The sequence below is a fragment of the Salmo trutta genome, chromosome 13 (assembly GCF_901001165.1).
Source record: "Salmo trutta chromosome 13, fSalTru1.1, whole genome shotgun sequence".
NCBI lineage: Eukaryota > Metazoa > Chordata > Actinopteri > Salmoniformes > Salmonidae > Salmo > Salmo trutta.
The window spans coordinates 14,302,950-14,321,695 of record NC_042969.1 but is presented as its reverse complement, the minus strand read 5'-3'; the positions used below and the strand labels follow the sequence as shown (position 1 = coordinate 14,321,695).

General features: G+C 44.1%; 1 protein-coding gene across 1 annotated transcript in view; it reads left to right on the top strand.

Moving 5' to 3' along the window:
• Nucleotides 1-15,747: 15,747 nt before the first annotated feature.
• Nucleotides 15,748-18,746, top strand: part of LOC115205263 (vascular endothelial growth factor receptor kdr-like) — an 87,932-nt gene continuing 84,933 nt past the window's right edge. Inside the window, exon 1 of the mRNA XM_029771039.1 lies at nucleotides 15,748-16,331. Coding sequence (XP_029626899.1) covers nucleotides 16,271-16,331 — 61 coding nt within the window. The 5' untranslated portion in view covers nucleotides 15,748-16,270. The remainder of the gene's footprint in view (nucleotides 16,332-18,746) is intronic.

Genomic DNA, 18,746 nt, shown 5'->3' with positions numbered 1-18,746 from the left:
CCATGGTCTATCAAACAAGTTTATAATAGCAATAAGGCACCCCGGGGGTTTGTGATATATGGCCAATATACCACCGCTAAGGGCTGTGTCCTAGCACTCCCTTGCGTCGTGCCTAAGAACGGCCCTTAGCCGTGGTATATTGACCCATATACCACACCCACTCTGGCCTTATTGCTTATTTATATCATGGCATTGTTAAATACTCGTTTCTGATTGACTTGAAGGGCATTCTAGAATGTGCATTATTTCCCTATAATGTACGGTATATTTGCACGGTAGAATTCAATGGCTATAGTTCATTCTTACATGTTCTATGTTTGAGATGCTTTTGAAAGCAAAAGTCGAATTGAAAACATTATTGGTATTGTTGAATTCGATTCTCATAATGGCAAGCTAGGACTGACTGATGGTTTGGTTATGTGAACTAGCGAGTCTGTTTGTTTGGTTACCACGGCAACCACTGCAGCAACTCCGTGGAAGGTTATTTCCACTACGCTACCACGTTGTGGAAAGCACCTTCCACGTCGTGAATGTTTTTCTATAGAAACGCATTGCCCCTCGTTGATGATCTCTTAGGTAACCATTACAACATGCTGTGTGTATGTGTTGTCACAGTATTGAGTCACCTTGTCCAGCAGGTGCAGGAAGCTTAGCCAGGTTGGGCTCCATCTGTAGAAACTCATAGAGTAGTAATACCACCCCAGAGCCTCTGAGAAGTTAGCCTGGAACAGGAAAATTACTTATATCACAACACAAACAGACTATGACATATCACTTTTTTTCAGCAGTTTTACTGTACCCAAAGTTATTTGAGGCTTCCAGAGGAACCTCTGACTCCAGCAGCTATGTCACTCCTGAGTGGAGACAGCAATATGAAATGGTAATGCATTATATAGTACTGTAAATGGAGTTCTTGGAGTCCTTAAATTGATATAAAACTCACACCTAAGCCATTCAAGAGCAGAAAGAGAGAGAAGCAGGGTAATGTTCTACTCACCAGCTCTTATGTGATCATCCAGAGCCCCACATCTGAGTAGAATTCTGATCTCGAGCTAGAGGCCAGAGGGATTCACACTTTCCTGTCAAATTGCAAAGTATTAATAGAAAGCAAAAGAATCTAGCTTAATATTAAAGAGTATAAACAAGAGCCCTACTCTAGATAGTCAGTGACAAGGAGCCTCAGGACCTTGGACTAAGGGAAAGCATTCAGCAACTTACTGTACTGCACTGTAATTAAGGTCTAATTAGAAACATTGGAACTGTTGCTGTTTCTAATAATCAGGAAGTACTAGTGAAAGAACTATAAATTGTATAAATTGCAGTACTCTCTTACTTGCACTTCAGCACCAGAGGACTATTTTATATGAATCTTCCCTATATCATAACTCTGTCTGGAAAACTGTGTAGATATTTATCATATACTGTAATTAAAATAAGTAATGTATTTCAGATGTTGAACTTCTGTAATGCCTCCTTTTATGTGCAGTAATATAATTGATTTACAGTCAATGCTATTTATCTCAACCAAAGGGAACTGGCCTCACATTTTTACAGATTGTAGGACAATCCACTTCAAAGTTATAGCATGAGAGAGATAGTTATCTTGACCCAGTGCCAGTACATCAGTAAGTTAAAGCTATATGTGAACAGAAAACACATTTCCTCTTATAGCTGGGTAATACATATTTTCTGCCTAACACAGGTGTGTGAAAATGTCACTTTTAGTTCAAAATAATCCTAACATTGTTGTATGTGTTGGATTAACAACTGATCGGCAATTGCGATAGAGCTTTGATAACTTCCAATTTAATAAACTAAACATAGCCATTAATAATTGCATAATAACACAAGGCTACAACAGCAATACATTGAAGTTATAGGCTATTTATTTGATCAGTTTGCCAGCTCCAGGTAGGATACACAAGTGGCACAAATTGATTTGCAATGACTCCAGTGATATTGTCATTTCAACATATTTATTGTATCAAATGGTAGCCTACAGTAGCCTACAATGGAATATAAATTAATAGGTTACTTGATGGCCAACAGATGCACATGTATCATTCTCCACGTTTAAGGTCAGTTTCATTGAGGACATTCCACCATAACAGAAGCACGAGAGGGAGTTCCATAACTTCCATTAGAAATGTCCACTTGCCTGATAGTCAGCAGCAGCAGGTCACAGTGGAATACTTTTATTTTTTTTAAGAGAAACGGCAACATATAAGTAGCCCAAAAACCTGCAACTAATACATTTTCACCCGCGACAGCATTTTCAAAGTAGCCCAATTTCATGAAAACCGCGAACATGGCAACCCTGCTCCTGTGAGCCTGATGATCCAATAGAGGGCGCTATGCGCAAACATATCCCGTCAGTGAATCGTCTCACATGAAATAAACAGCTGCGCTGTAAGGCATACGTCTGTGTTACTGTAATTACACTAAAACTCTCCGAATTCTTTTATCTTTACAGATGGCCAGCAAGACACGAAGAACTTTGCTAGATTGAAAAAAAGAACCCAGCTAGCTGATAACTACATAAGTCTTGCTATCAAAGTAAGCTTGAATATGTCAAACTATAACCTATGATGACTACAGTAGATAAGAGAGCTGATAATCTTCTTACATTTTTGTCATAACACTCTGCCATAATACTGAATTCACATAATGTATTCCATAACATTATTTGACCAGAGTTTGAAGACATTATACAGCCAACTTACATCCCGTGGCGATGGAGGGTCAGACATCAACACATCGAAAGGAGATGTGGAGAAGGACCTGGTTTGAGTTATGTCTAATCAAGAGTCAGTAAAATAGAGATGGATTCACAATCCAACACCTACAACAATGTTAGGCTTATTTCTTAACTAAAAGTGACATTTTACATCAGGTGTGTGAAAATGTCACTTACTTAAAAAATAATCCTTGTTGTACGTCATCTTTAAAAATATATATATATATTATTGAATATTTAAAATATACAATATACTTGCAGTGAAGCCACTCAACAACTACATCACATTAGTCATATAACAGCCTCCCATCCAGAGCAACACACAGAAGCAACAAGGTTCAACGCCCTGCTCAAGGGCACGTCGACAGATCTCCCACAAGGTCAAAAACAGGGACCCGAACCAGCGATCCATCAGCCATCGGCCCAAGCTCCCAACCGCCAGGCCACCAGCCCTCCAAGATCCTCCTCACAGTTCCCCAAGAGGTGCCCCTCAACCATCCAAGACCCTCCCCTTGAATTTTTTTAATAAATTAATTCCCCACCCCCCAAGACCGCCCCCCAATGCACCAACAAAATGAACAAAAGAGAAAGACAAAGGGAAAACAGAAAACAACAATGCAAAAAACAAAAGACATCAAGGACAACAAAAATCATAACAGCAAGGCCAACTGAATATGTTTGACTGCATGTATGGCACTATTTACATGTGTGTCCGTGTAACCCCTATTACTAGCCTGTTCAACCTCTCTTTCGTGTCGTCTGAGATTCCCATAGATTGGAAAGCAGCTGCTGTGCTGTCGTTTTCATTGACCTGGCCAAAGCTTTCGACTCTGTCAATCACCACATCCTCATCGGCAGGCTCAATAGCCTTGGTTTCTCTAATGATTGCATCGCCTGGTTCACCAACTACTTCTCTGATAGAGTTCAGTGTGTCAAATCGGAGGGCCTGTTGTCCGGACCTCTGGCAGTCTCTATAGGGGTGCCACAGGGTTCAATTCTTGGGCCAACTCTTTTCTCTGTATACATCAATGATGTCGCTCTTGCTGCTGGTGAGTCTCTGATCCACCTCTACGCAGACGACACCATTCTGTATACTTCTGGCCCTTCTTTGGACACTGTTAACAACCCTCCAGACGAGCTTCAATGCCATACAACTCTCCTTCCGTGGCCTCCAACTGCTCCTAAATACAAGTAAAACTAAATGCATGCTCTTCAACCAATCGCTGCCTGCACCTGCCCGCCTGTCCTGCATCACTACTCTGGACGGTTCTGACTTAGAATATGTGGACAACTACACATACCTAGGTGTCTGGTTAGACTGGAAACTCTCCTTCCAGACTCACATCAAACATCTCCAATCCAAAGTTAAATCAAGAATTGGCTTCCTATTTCGCAACAAAGCATCCTTCACTCATGCTGCCAAACATACCCTCGTAAAACTGACCATCCTACCGATCCTCGACTTTGGCGATGTCATTTACAAAATAGCCTCCAATACCCTACTCAACAAACTGGATGCAGTCTATCACAGTGCCATCCGTTTTGTCACCAAAGCCCCATATACTACCCACCACTGCGACCTGTACGCTCTCGTTGGCTGGCCTTCGTTTCATAATCGTCGCCAAACCCACTGGCTCCAGGTCATCTACAAGACCCTGCTAGGTAAAGTCCCCCCTTATCTCCGCTCACTGGTCACCATAGCAGCACCCACCAGTAGCACGCACTCCCGCAGGTATATCTCTCTGGTCACCCCCAAAGCCAATTCCTCCTTTGGCCGTCTCTCTTTCCAGTTCTCTGCTGCCAATGACTGGAACGAACTACAAAAATCTCTGAAACTCGAAACACTTATCTCCCTCACTAGCTTTAAGCACCAGCTGTCAGAGCAGCTCACAGATCACTGCACCTGTACATAGCCCATCTATAATTTAGCCCAAACAACTACCTCTTCCCCTACTGTATTTATTTATTTTATTTATTTTATTTTGCTCCTTTGCACTCCATTATCTCTATTTCTACTTTGCACTTTCTTCTACTACAAATCTACCATTCCAGTGTTTTACTTGCAATATTGTATTTACTTTGCCACCATGGACTTTTTTAGCCTTTACCTCCCTTATCTCACCTCATTTGCTCACATTGTACATAGACTTATTTTTCTACTGTATTATTGACTGTATATTTGTTTTACTCCATGTGTAACTCTGTGTTGTTGTATGTTGTCGAACTGCTTTGCTTTATCTTGGCCAGGTCGCAATTGTAAATGAGAACTTGTTCTCAACTTGCCTACCTGGTTAAATAAAGGTGAAATAAATAAATAAAATGTATATAGCATGTGTACAAACACCTGCACGGCATCAGCCTCAGGCAAACCAGCATTAACTGTAACAATACAGTGTCATTCAAGCTTACATTTTGTTATGTTTTATTTTGACTTTATTTATTTATTTATACATTTTTTACCCCTTTTTCTCCCCAATTTCGTGGTATCCAATTGGTAGTTACAGTCTTGTCTCATCGCTGCAACTCCTGTACGAACTCGGGAGAGGCGAAGGTCGAGAGCTGTGCGTCCTCCAAAACACAACCCACCCGCACTGCTTCTTGACACAATGCCCACTTAACCCGGAAGCCAGCCGCACCAATGTGTCGGAGGAAACACAGTACACCTGGTGACCATGTCAGCGTGCACTGCGCCCAGTCTGCCACAGGAGTCGCAAGAGCGCGATGGGACAAGAAGATCCCTGCGGGCCAAACCCTCCCCTAACCTGGATGACGCTGGGCCAATTGTCAATCTATGTCTCTCCGAGTGCTCATTGACTCATTGACTCTGGGGCTGATGAAAACCTTGGATGCCACGATAGTGTAACAGTGTAGGTTCCGTCCCTCTCTTCGCCCCAACCTGGGCTCGAACCAGGGACCCTTGCACACATCAACAACTGACACCCACGAAGCATCATTACCCATTGCGCCACAAAAGCCAAGGCCCTTGCAACGCTAGGGGAACAACCACTTCAGGTCTCAGAGCGAGTGACGTCACCGATTGAAACGCTATTAGCGCGCACCACCGCTAACTAACTAGCCATTTCACATCGGTTACACTCACCCCCCTTTTGACCTCCTCCTTTTCTGCAGCAACCAATGATCCGGGTCAACAGCATCAATGTAACAGTGTAGGTTCCGTCCCTCTCTTCGCTCCAACCTGGGCTCGAACCAGGGACCCTTGCACACATCAACAACTGACACCCACGAAGCATCGTTACCCATCGCGCCACAAATGCCGCGGCCCTTGCAACGCAAGGGGAACAACCACTTCAGGTCTCAGAGTGAGTGACGTCACCGATTGAAACGCTATTAGCGCGCACCACCGCTAACTAACTAGCCATTTCACATCGGTTACAATAGCTTTGGAGCTTGGTATTCCCACTCAGCCTCTCTCTGTGTTCATGGATGCTAGGGCACTGGACGGCCGCTCTATAGGGGAAGTCACCCATAGTACTGTGCCCATTCAATTATGGGTTTCTGGTAACCACAGTGAGACAATACAGTTCCTCCTCATTACATCTCCCCATGTTCCGGTTGTTTTGGGATTTTCCTGGCTTCAAAAGCACAATCCGATGATTGATTGGACCACAAGCTCCATCCTGGGTTGGAGCCCATTTTGCCATTCCCACTGCCTTCAAGCAGCACAGCCTTCCTCAAGTCATCTTCCTCAGGATGTTAGCAAAACTGTGGATGTCTCTGCTATCCCCACAGAATACCATGACCTCCTGGAAGTGTTCAGTAAGGCACTTCCCTTCCCCCGCACCGTCCTTATGATTGTGCCATTGATTTTCTCCCAGGCACTACACCACCTCGGGGTCGATTGTATTCTCTGTCTGGACCAGAGACAAAAGCTATGGAGGAGTACGTCCGTCCATCTGCATCTCCTGCCGGCGCAGTGTTTTTCTTTGTGGAGAGACAAGACCCTGCGTCCGTGCATTGACTACCGGGGACTTAATGGCATTACTGTCAAGAATCGTTACCCCCTACCTCTCCTCTCCTCGGCGTTTGAACCTCTCAAGGAGGCCACCATATTTTCCAAGTTAGCCTTCGAAATGCCTACCACCTGGTTCAGATACGCGAGGGGGATGAGTGGAAGACAGCCTTCAACACAGCCAGTGGACATTATGAGTACCAGGTCATGCCATTTGGACTCACCAACTGCTGTTTTCCAGGCTTTGGTCAATGATGTGCTTCGGGACATGCTAAACCGGTTTGTGTTCGTGTACCTTGACGACATCCTGTTTTTTTCCCAATCTGCACAAGAACACGTTCTTCATGTCAGACAGGTCCTTCAGCGCCTCCTGGAGAACCAACTGTTCGTGAAAGCCGAGAAGTGTGAGTTCCACCGCTCTACAATCACCTTTGTGGGATATGTCATTGCTGAGGGCAATGTTCAGATGGATCCTGGAAAGGTGAAAGCAGTGGTGGATGGCCTCAACCAATGTCCGTCCAGGGTGCAGTTGCAACGGTTTCTTGGTTTTGCAAACTTCTACCGCTGTTTAATTCGGGACTACAGCACCCTGGCGGCCCCCCTCTCGGCACTCACCTCTCCCAAGGTACCGTTCAAATGGTCTCCAGCTGTCGACAAAGTCTTTGTAGACCTGAAGCATCGGTTCACAACAGCACCCATCCTCATCCATCCTGGCCCCTCGCGTCAATTTGTGGTGGAAGTGGATGCTTCGGATGTTGGAGTGGGGGCCATCCTGTCCCAGCGATCTGCCCAGGACCAGAAGCTTCATCCCTGTGCCATCCTGTCCCATCGTCTCAATCCTGCTGAAAGGAACTACGATGTTGGCAACCCGAGAACTAATGGCGGTGAAGATGGCGTTGGAAGAGTGGAGGCACTGGCTGGAAGGAGCAGGACAGCCAATCCTGGTCTGGACCAAGCATAAAAACCTGGAATATCTCCGTACAGCCAAGCGCCTCAACTCCAGGCAGGCCCGGTGGGCCCTCCTGTTCACCAGATTTAACTTCACCATCTCCTACCACCCAGGGTCAAAGAATGTGAAGCCTGACGCCCTCTCCCGCCTATACAGTTCCTCTGCCACAACCTCGACCTCTGAAACCATTCTCCCTACCTCATGCCTTGCTGCCACTGTGGATTGGGGTATTGAGAACCTGGTCCACGATGCACAACACTCCCAGCCTGGACCTGAAGGGGGTCTGGCTAACCGGCTGTTTGCCTAATCCAGTCCGGTCCCGGGTCCTGGAATGGGCTCATTCCTCCAGGCTGACCTGTCATCCAGGGTCCCGTACACTAGCCTTCCTTCGACAACATTTCTGGTGGCCCACAATGGTCCCTGACGTCTCTGCCTTCGTCACCGCATGCACTGTGTGTGCTCAAAACAAGACTCCACGGCAAGCTCCTTCTGGCCTCCTGCAGCCACTACTGGTTCCTCATCGTCCCTGGTCTCACATATCTCTGGACTTTGTCACTGGGCTCCCTCCGTCTGATGGCAACACTGTCTTTTCTGACGGTAGTCGACCGGTTCTCCAAGGCCGCCCATTTCATCCCTCTCCCCAAACTACCTGCTGCCAAGGAGACGGCCCAGCTTACGGTGCAGCATGTCTTCCGTATCCATGGACTCACGGTCGACATGTTCTCTGATCAGGGTCCTCAGTTCTCGTCTCAGTTCTGGAAGGCATTCTGCACCCTTATTGGGTCGTCGGCCAACCTGTCATCCGGATTCCATCCCCAAGCTAACGGTCAGTCCAAGACCTGGAGACCACCTTAAGGTGCCTGGTCTCAATCAACCCCACTACCTGGAGCTGTCAACTGGTCTGGGTGGAATATGCCCGGAACGCTCTTCCCAGTTCTGCAACGGGACTCTCCCATTTCGAGTGCTCCATGGGGTATCAGCCTCCACTCTTCCCTGAACAAGAGCAAAAGGTCAGCGTACCCTCGGCCCAGATGTTTGTCCTCCGATGTCGACGTACCTGGAGAAGAGCCAGGGCGGCTATTCTCAAGACCAACTCCAGGTATCGTCGACAAGCGGACCGTCGCCGGACCCCAGCTCCCCACTACCACATTGGGCATAGGGTAAGGCTGTCCACACGGGACCTGCCCCTTCGGGTAGAGTCCCGCAAACTGTCCCCTCGTTTCATTGGCCCTTTTCCCATCTCCAGAGTCCTGAGTTCCACTGCTGTCCATCTTGTGTTACCCCGTACCCTCTGTATTCACCCTAGCTTCCAAGTGTCTAGGATTAAGCCTGTGTCTCACTGTCCTTTGTCTTCTGTCTCTAGGCCCATCCCCCCCCCCCCTGGGTTATCGGTGGCCAGCCAGCCAGCGTATACGGTGAGACGCCTCCTAAAGGTTCGACCACGGGGCAGGAGTACCTGGTTGACTGGGAGGATTATGGCCCGGAGGAGAGGTGCTGGGTCTGTTTCACCTGTGATTGTCTCCACCCCCTCCAGGTGTCGCTTATTTTCCCCAGTGTATTTATCCCTGTGTTTCCTGTCTCTCTGTGCCAGTTTGTCTTGTATGTTAGTCAAGTCAACCAGTGTGTTTTTCCCGTACTCCTTTTGCTATTCTCTTTTTGATAGTCTTCCCGGTTTTGACCCCTGCCTGGCTCTGGACTACTTTCCGCCTGCCTGATCATCCTGCCTGCCCTGACCTTGATTCGGCCTGCCCTTCGGTACCTTTTGGACTCTGAACTGGTTTTGACCGTTTTGCCTGTCCACGACCATTCTCTTGCCTTCCCCTATTGGATTAATAAATATTGTAATACTCCAACCATCTGCCTCCTGTGTCTGAATCTGGGTCTTGCCTTGTGTCATGATAGTTACACACTCGCCTTGTGTCCCTCACTGAAAATAGAAATGAGCTGAACTATTTACAAATGGCATTCGTGTTGGTTTTACATCCCAGGTGTAGATGATTAGATTTCACTTTCACCATAGCTTGTGCACGTCGTGATAGTCTTTGAAGCAGTCCCTCTCTGCCAGGAAACAAAAGCAAACTGGCATTTCACCATTTTTTTACCCCTGTGTTTTGTGCAATACTTGCAGTTCTTTCTTTGGCTTGTGTGTTGGATAGTGGCGCTCACCTTGATTGGGGGTATTGTGATGTTTGTGAGGTTGCTTTGGGCCCCCAATTCAGCCATTAGCAACACCAGCTGCTCTCAGAAGGCCAACTGGGAGAGAGGGGTTGACCTTTTGCTTTGGCCATCTGCTTGTGGAGATTTATTTAACTAGCCAAGCCAGTTATGAACAAATTCTTATTTACAATGATGGCCTACACTGCCCAAACCCGGACCAATTGTGCACTGGCCTATGGGACTCCCAATCCCAGCCGGTTGTGATACAGCCTGGATTTGAACCAGGGTGTCTGTAGTGATGCCTCTAGCACTGAGATGCAGTGCCTTAGACTACTGCGCCACTCGGGAGCCCTACTGAATTCACTGTAGCAATGTCCACAAAATGGTAAAAAAAAAAGGATTCCATTTCACAAAAAGCAGCTTGTCAGTCCTGATCCAATGTATGGTCCCCCTCTTCGATGTCTGTGTCATGTTGTTTACCTTGGTCTTGGGGAAACCGGTTCTGTTAGGACGAATGGTGCCACAAGCCCCTATTTTCTTTTTCAAGAGGTCTATTAAAAGCATGGGAGGAGTATAAAAATTGTCCACAAAGAGCTTGTACCTACTTCCAAGTAAGGGCAAGTCCATCAGCTGCATGACAGAGATAACTAAGGCCCATACCAGTGGGTGTGATAGATTTTAAGCAGTCCCCTTCTTCTGGTCATTCTTCTGATCCTTTTGTGGGTCACTCATGTGAAGAGTACGGTTGATGGCCAATAATCGTTTTTCCTCATGATGGAGGTAGGGAACTGGAACCGATAGAGTGGGGACTTGCTCCAGTTGTCAACTAGTCTTGATACCTTTACCAGCCCCATGTAAATCACCAAGGAAATGTAGTTGAGCATGTCACCCATGGTGACAGGTTTCCAGGACATCTTCCTTCCCCCCTGATGCTTCTTGTCCCCATACTTGTTGGTATTACTAATTTGTGTTCCTAGTACAGAGGTGGTAAAGTAGAGGAGAAACAGCTGTAAGGGGGTGTATGTTTCATCACTAACCAACTGGGCCTTCAGGTCGTTTGGGTTTAAACATAAATTGTTATGGCTCCTCATCATCTTCAAGGAATGTATGCCACCTGTCATCAGTTTCATCTCCCTCTGTTGTGCTGCTTCCCACTGCCTCTCCCTCTTCTCTGTTGAGGCCTAGATCTCCTCCCTGCCCCCGCACCTCCAGATGATCTTGCAGAGAGGGGAGTGGTGCCAGGGCCTGCAGTGGGGGTGGTTGAAGAGGAGTGGGGTCTTTGTCGAGTGGTGGATGTAGAGCCATCAGACGGGATGATTGACATAGCAGTGAGGGGTGAAGACCTTGACCAGCGGGGGCGCTTGCTGGGGAGGGGTGGCTCCAAAACGTCATCGTCCAAATCCTCTGCATCCTCCACTCTGTGGTGAATACAATAAAGGGATATATTGTTGTAAGACACCCAGAATTACAGTTGACTAAATTTACTAAACAACATAACTGTAAAGAAAAACACCAAGCCTAAACTTTATCTGTGCAGTGACTCACATAGAAGGTGTGAAGCACACACACAATGCAAACAGTAACACTTTGGAGAGAAAAGGCAGAGGTGAGAACCACAAATAAACAATGGCCATGAGAGTTTAGTGGCCTCTCCAATGATGAAACGTAGAACAGCAAACAGTGAACTAATATGAAACCGACAATAAGTTGACACCCATTGATGGAAAATGATCTGCCATTTTTTTAATAAGGGCAAATTATCAATTTTTTTAATAATATTATTATTGTTTTTTACCCCTTTTTCTCCCCAGTTTCATGATATCCAATTGGTAGTTACAGTCTTGTCCCATCGCTGCAACTCCCGTACGGACTCGGGAGAGGCGAAGGTCGAGAGCTGTGCGTCCTCCGGAACATGACCCCGCCAAGCCGCACTTCTTCTTGACACAATGCTCGCTTAACCCAGAAGCCAGCCACACCACTCTGTCGGAGGAAACACCGTACACCTGGTGACAGTGTCAGTGTGAACTGCACCCAGCCCGCCACAGGAGTCGCTAGAGGGTGATGGGACATGGACCGCTGCGTCACTCAGAGGCGCCAAATGATCTTTTCTCTTCCAACATATTAACAATCGTTTATTAAGTCATGTCATAGTTTGCAATAATTATTATTTTGATGAAAACTGAATTTTGCTTCTAACGTATTTACAAGTTACATTGATATCCCTAATTAATTGTCTCAATAAAATAATACAAAATTGGGCTAGCTTTCAGGCCTTTGGGGTGGGTTTTGAGTGGTCATTGACCTAAAAATCTTAGCTAGACCTAGCAACCCTGCACAGGAGTACAACAGTCTGCATGCCACATGAAGCACTGACGACAGACAGGGAGGGAGGGAGGAAGGGAGGAACACGTCACAAAAGGAGAAAGTCAGTGATGATGACAATGGCATGAATCATGTATTTCACAACAAAAAGTGAAGGTAGCGTTAAATGCTAATTTGCCATCTCTGACTACCTAGCTAGCTAGGCTACCCAGAGTTCGCTCTCAAATTTTAAAAAAAGTAGCTATGAACTCACATTTCCCATTTGAGACAGACAGGTGTTAAAAATACAAATAATGTAAGTAGCTAACGTAACTATTATCTCGCTAGCCAGCTAGCTAATGTTAACTGCTAGCTAGTGTTCCAGTCAGATGTCACAATGACAGCTGTAATCTTGGCATCGCACGAGCTACTCTCGTTAGGCGATGAAGAACTGCACAGGGATGTGGAGAGCAGCCAAAATGAAGGTGAGCCACCTGCCAGACTGAAATCTAGCTTGTCGTTATGATTGAAGCATCAAATTGTCAGGCAGGCCTAATTCACTTTTTATAGAAATAGTGTTTATTTTTGTCAAAATTATTTTGTAAATGAAATTGAATGTAAACATTTTAGAGCTGAAAAATGAAGTATACTGTTCTTTCCCACTTCTAGTGAAAACTTTTGGTGCAATTCTATTTTACACCCACAAGATGGTGTCAGATACTGGAGCACTGTAGCCTATCTATACTCTGATCCAAAATACAGTCTATTGAGCTAGGCCAGGGATGAGCATCGTTGATGGGGGTGGGGGCCACAAAAATTAAGAACTCATGAGGGGCCGCAGTGGCTCGCAGGTCTGCTCACCCACATTCATTCATATGCAAAATTTTGTTGGCTAACAAAATCAATAGGGGCCACCCGGTCGGTAATGATTACTACAAGTTTAGGTAGCTGGCCGCTAGACTAATTCACCAATTGACTGACATAACAAGAAAACTGCTGATGCACTACCAAATTTCGAAATTGTGCCGTGTGTATTCCACTATTCTAACTCTTAACAGTATGTTGAGACCCCAACTCAGTTCCAAAAAAAGTATTTTTATTTTCTTTGGGGCGGGGGGCTATAAAAAGGGGGCAGCGGCCACCAGTTGCCTATCCCTGAGCCTGGCTATCCACCATGGTCTATGTAGGTTAATAAAGATACAATGAAGATAATAAACTATTAACAAAAAACAACAACCTTTTTTTAATCAAATGGCTTTAATATAACTTTAAAATAAAAGTCTTGACATAGCCTACATAAAATGCAATTCCCAATTACTCCAGGTCAAGGTTACAACAGGTAAAAGTTACATATTAATCAAGGGATGATTGTTGGATGATGCTTTGTAAACGTCAATCAAAACAAACTGAACATAACCCGATGGCCAGGACATAGTGCAGTGTACTGCATATGTCAAGAGGTTTTCCACCTTCCTTTGCCATCGTATGACAAAGAGACTTTTTGAATGAGGGGTATCATTTACATCCTATTCCCATCATGGTCATTTGGTCACCGGCGGTCAGGGCCTCACTGAAGAAAGTCTTTGTTGCTACTTGCGCTCATTTTACTAAGCCTTTTATTGTTGGAACAGAGGAAAGACTGCAAGCTGCGTGTGTAGAGGTGGCCCTCTTATTGTGTTTCCTACCGCAGATTCTAAAATAAAACGTCTTAAAACCTCTCTCCTTTCAGCTCTCCACTTCCAGCAATTGTTTCTGCCTGAGTCTTATCTAGCTGCCCTCCCTTTCCCAAGGGTAATGTGCCCTGTTCTCTGAAGACTCCATCATATTAGTGAACACACTGCATAGCAGCTAGATCCTCACTCTGGGTGGAACATGGTGACCACATGACCAGTCTCACACGTTCTCATGTGGTCAGGAACAAAAGGTTTGATGAAGAAAATAACATTGTTTCATCATATTTTGAAGTCAGATTACATACAAATTGAATATATCCTCCTGCCTTTTTGTCCTCTCCATTATCTGTGGTCAGTGAGATGTCTCTATTTATTCTTCACTCAGCCCATAATCATGGCCTCTCTAGAGGATTATGTAGCCCATAGTCATGGCCTCTCTAGAGGATTATGTAGCCCATAATCATGGCCTCTTTAGAGGATTATGTAGCCCATAATCATGGCCTCTCTAGAGGATTATGTAGCCCATAATCATGGCCTCTCTAGAGGATTATGTAGCCCATAATCATGGCCTCTTTAGAGGATTATGTAGCCCATAATCTTGTGGTAGGCCAATCTATGAGGTTTTTTTTTTCAACCTTTAAATTTTTTTTATTGACACGTAAAACATACCACAGGCCAGGGTATTCTTGATGTATGATTGACTTATGTGCGTCAGTAAAAGTGATTGAACCTGCATTTCTGGACATATTATTTACCTTCAATAATCTGATGAGGGTTTTGACGTGTATTATACTGTCACATTCATGATTAATTCCTCCTATCTAGAGGGAGAGTTAAGTCATCATGATGTGTGATGTGCAGAATCACACACATTTGCAGAGCAAATGGCATTACTCCCACTACAAGTCGAGTTTTATCAATTCTTTCCCATGTTCTCATGTACCATATCACAATTTTTCCCACTGCAGGAGAAGGAAGAATGTTGTTCTTCACAGATCACGGCGTAAGTACTGGGTCTCACCTATCAGTTGTCCAGGGGCCATGAGGGAACACAGCCCAGATTGGCTCTGCGGTACTGCACTGCTGCTCAACTCCTCAGAATGGTAGGTCATGCAGGTCTTGAGTTGTGATGGGCGGAAAGGTGAGGCAGGATGTTCTTATTTACAGTTCCTGCCACAGAGAGCTGCCAGAGCCATTTGTTGCAGTGATTGAGGAAAACAGTCTGCTGCACATCCACACGCCATGGGGTGCTGCTTGGGAACAGAGGTCTCCTGCCACGTACAAAGTGTTGCCGGTATTTACATTTGATATAAAAAGCTGCATATCCTGTTTCCAAAGTTAAAAATAAATCCAGCAAATATTTATTGTAAACATTCGGACCAATACCTTCTATCAGATATGACAATGGTTGTTTACTTTTTGAAAGAAAAAAAACATCTCTGACATGCTGATGGTACCCCAGACAAGATTATCTCAACTTTTAGATACAAGGATTACTATTTTCAATTGATCAAGGTCAAGGGCGGGCACAAAACCAAAGTAGCCGGTTTTACATTCACTTTATACAACGTTGTGACTTGTTTGGGGCAATAAAGGGCTGTGTAAGTTGGTGAATTGTGAAACAGTAAATTCAAGAATTGAAATTCACTGTAATGTTGACGTTGCACTAAATGCATCTGTTTTTGGTGTCTGACTGGTTCATTCAAATTCTTTCTCTTCCTGTCAGTGAATTCTTTCAAAGGTTCTTCACGTCATTCAAAACCAATAAAACAATGCAAATGTTTGATGTAGAATAGGTGAGGCCAACACGTCATCAATAAATATATATATAATGTAGGCTATTCACATGTCATATACAGTGAACTAATGTAGAACTTGATTCTAGAACGTCACACTGTCACTGCAGTTTGTCTTTGACGTTGCGTCCTTCCTCTGTTTTTCACTATAAAGACTCGGCGCGTGGACTGCAAGCAGTGCTGAGTACAGGGGCGGATAAGACATTCTCAGACAGTTGCACATGAATTAATCAACACTACCGTTGTTCAGAGGATGAATGGCTGATTTTGCTCTGTGTTTTGTTTCAAATCTGAGGCTTTTGTTTTATTCTACAAAATATTTTAAGAGTCACCCACTTGGTGGCAATGCTTGTTTAAATTCCTTTCACTCAGTTCCAAAGAGTGGAGGAAAAACGTCTCACAGGTCGCACCTGCCCTCTGGGACTGCACTCATCTGTCTCTTCAGTTGCAAGTACTAGTCGGAGTGGAACCAAAACTGCACAGGGGAGCTGTCCTGCAAAACAAGCTATGGGATGCGTGGAAAACTGCTGAGTTTCTTACATATTGATCTAAGGATTTTTGGATTAAAAACTGAAAGGACATATTTTCATTTATATCACTTTTGGACTGTTACCTGAGAGACTATATCGCTTTTTATTCTTGGCTCTTTCTTGGGATTTTCTGAGGGTATCATCGGTGGTGGACAGAATGGCCCTGCTCAACTGTGCCAAACTCTCAGTCGTCTTTCATTTAATCACAACTATAAGCGGTAAGAATTATTCCATATGTATCCAGAGAAGATTTCTCCTTTTATTATTTGGCTATTCGAGTTGGACCGCAGTATAATTATGTTCCTTGAAGTCATTTAAATTTAATGTCTCTACATTTGGTGATTTATTTTCCTGTATGAATAAATTCAGATTGATATTCACATTTGTCTGTTATTATGCTGGAATGCAGCTTATTAATGAGCAGAAGACGTTTTTCTATTCAATTTGTTTCGAATGGTTTGAAGAGATGAACTAAGTTTGTTTTGGACTTGTACCCTTTTACGAAATATGATGTTGATGCGGCAAGGATAATCTTGTAAAGCATGACCATATCACACAATCCAACTGAGTTAAAATGTCACCTGTTGCTGAAGTTGAATGCACATGTTGTTTCTTGGGATTGAAATTCCATGTCGTTGAAATTGAGTCATTATGATAATTCAAGTTCATTGAAACGTCCAACAATCCAAGGTTGAGGTTCTGCAGTTAGGAATCCATACACGTATGGACATTGCAGTACAACTTGTCACCAGTAGAGGTAGTCACTTTCCATTGAAGAGGGGATGTAATTGAGTAAACGCTGCTGTGGTGTGTTACCTCGGTGAACTTATTACCTATACCTATGAGTTTATTACCTATACTTACCTATGAGTTTATTATGTATATCTATGACTTTATTACCTGTGCCTATGGATTTATTGGATTTATATAAGTTTATTACCTATACCTACCTTTGAGTTTATTACCTATACCTGTCCATGAGTTTATTACCTATACCTACCTTTGAGTTTATTACCTATACCTGTCCATGAGTTTATTACCTATACCTACCTATGAGTTTATTAGCTATACCTACCGATGAGTTTATTACCTATTCCTACCTATGCATTTATTGCCTATACCTATGCCTTTATTACCTATACCTTCGAGTTTATCACCTATACCTATGATTGTATTACTTATACCTACCTATGAGTTTATTACCTATACCTACCTATGAGTTTATTACCTATACCTATGAGTTTATTACCTATGCCTACCTATAAGTTTATTACCTATACCTACCTACTGTATGAGTTTATAACCTTTTCTGACCTTTGAGTTATTGCCTAAACCTATGAGTTTATTGCCTTTACCTATGAATTTATTGCCTAAACCTACCTATGAGTTTATTACCTATACCTATGAGTTTATTACCTATACCTATGAGTTTATTACTTATACCTACCTATGAGTTATTGCATGTACCTATGAGTTTTTTGCCTATACCTATGAGTTTATTAGCTATACCTACCTGTGATTTTATTTTCTACAGTACTGGTCAAAAGTTTGGACACACCTACTCATTCCAGGGTTTTTCTTTATTTTTTATATTTTCTACATTGTCGAATAGTAGTGAAGACATCAAAACGATGAAATAACACACATGGAATCATGTAGTAACCAAAGAAGTGTTCAACAAATCAAAATATATTTGACATTTGAGATTCTTCAAAGTAGCCACCCTTTGCCTTGGGGACAGCTTTGCACATTCTTGGCATTCTCTCAACCAGCTTCATGAGGAATGCTTTTCCAACAGTCTTGAAGGAGTTCCCACATATGCTGAACACTTGTTGGCTGCTTTTTCTTCACTCTGTGGTCCAACTCATCCCAAACCATCTCAATATGGTTGAGGTCGGGTGATTTTGGAGGCCAGGTCATCTGATGTAACACTCCATCACTCACCCTCCTTGGTCAAATAGCCCTTACACAGCCTGGAGGTGTGTTATGAGTCATTGTCCTGTTCAAAAACAAATGATAGTCCTACTAAGCGCAAACCAGAGGGATGGTGTATCGCTACAGAATGTTATGGTAGCCATGCTGGTTAAGTGTGCCTTGAATTCTAAATAAATCACTGACAGTGTCACCAGCAAAGCACCCCCACACCATCACACCTCCTCCTCCATGCTTCATGGTGGGAACCACACATGAGGAGATCATCTGTTCACCTACTCTGTGTCTCACAAAGAGACGGCGGTTGGAACCAAACATTTCAATTTGGACTCATCAGACCAAAGGACAGATTTCCACCGGTCTAATGGCCATTGCTCGTGTTTCTTGGCCCAAGCAAGTACCTTTTTCTTATTGGTGTCCTTTAGTAGTGGTTTCTTTGCAGCAATTCGACCAGGAAGGCCTTATTCAAGCAGTCTCCTCTGAACAGTTGATGTTGAGATGTGTCTGTTACTTGAACTCCGTGAAGCATTTATTTGGGCTGCAACCTGAGGTGCAGTGAACTCTAATGAACTTATCCTCTGCAGCAGAGGTAACTCTGGGACTTCCTTTCCTGTGGCGGTCCTCATGAGAGCCAGTTTCATCATAGCGCTTGATGGTTTTTGCGACTGCATTTGAAGAAACTTTCAAAGTTCTTGAAATTT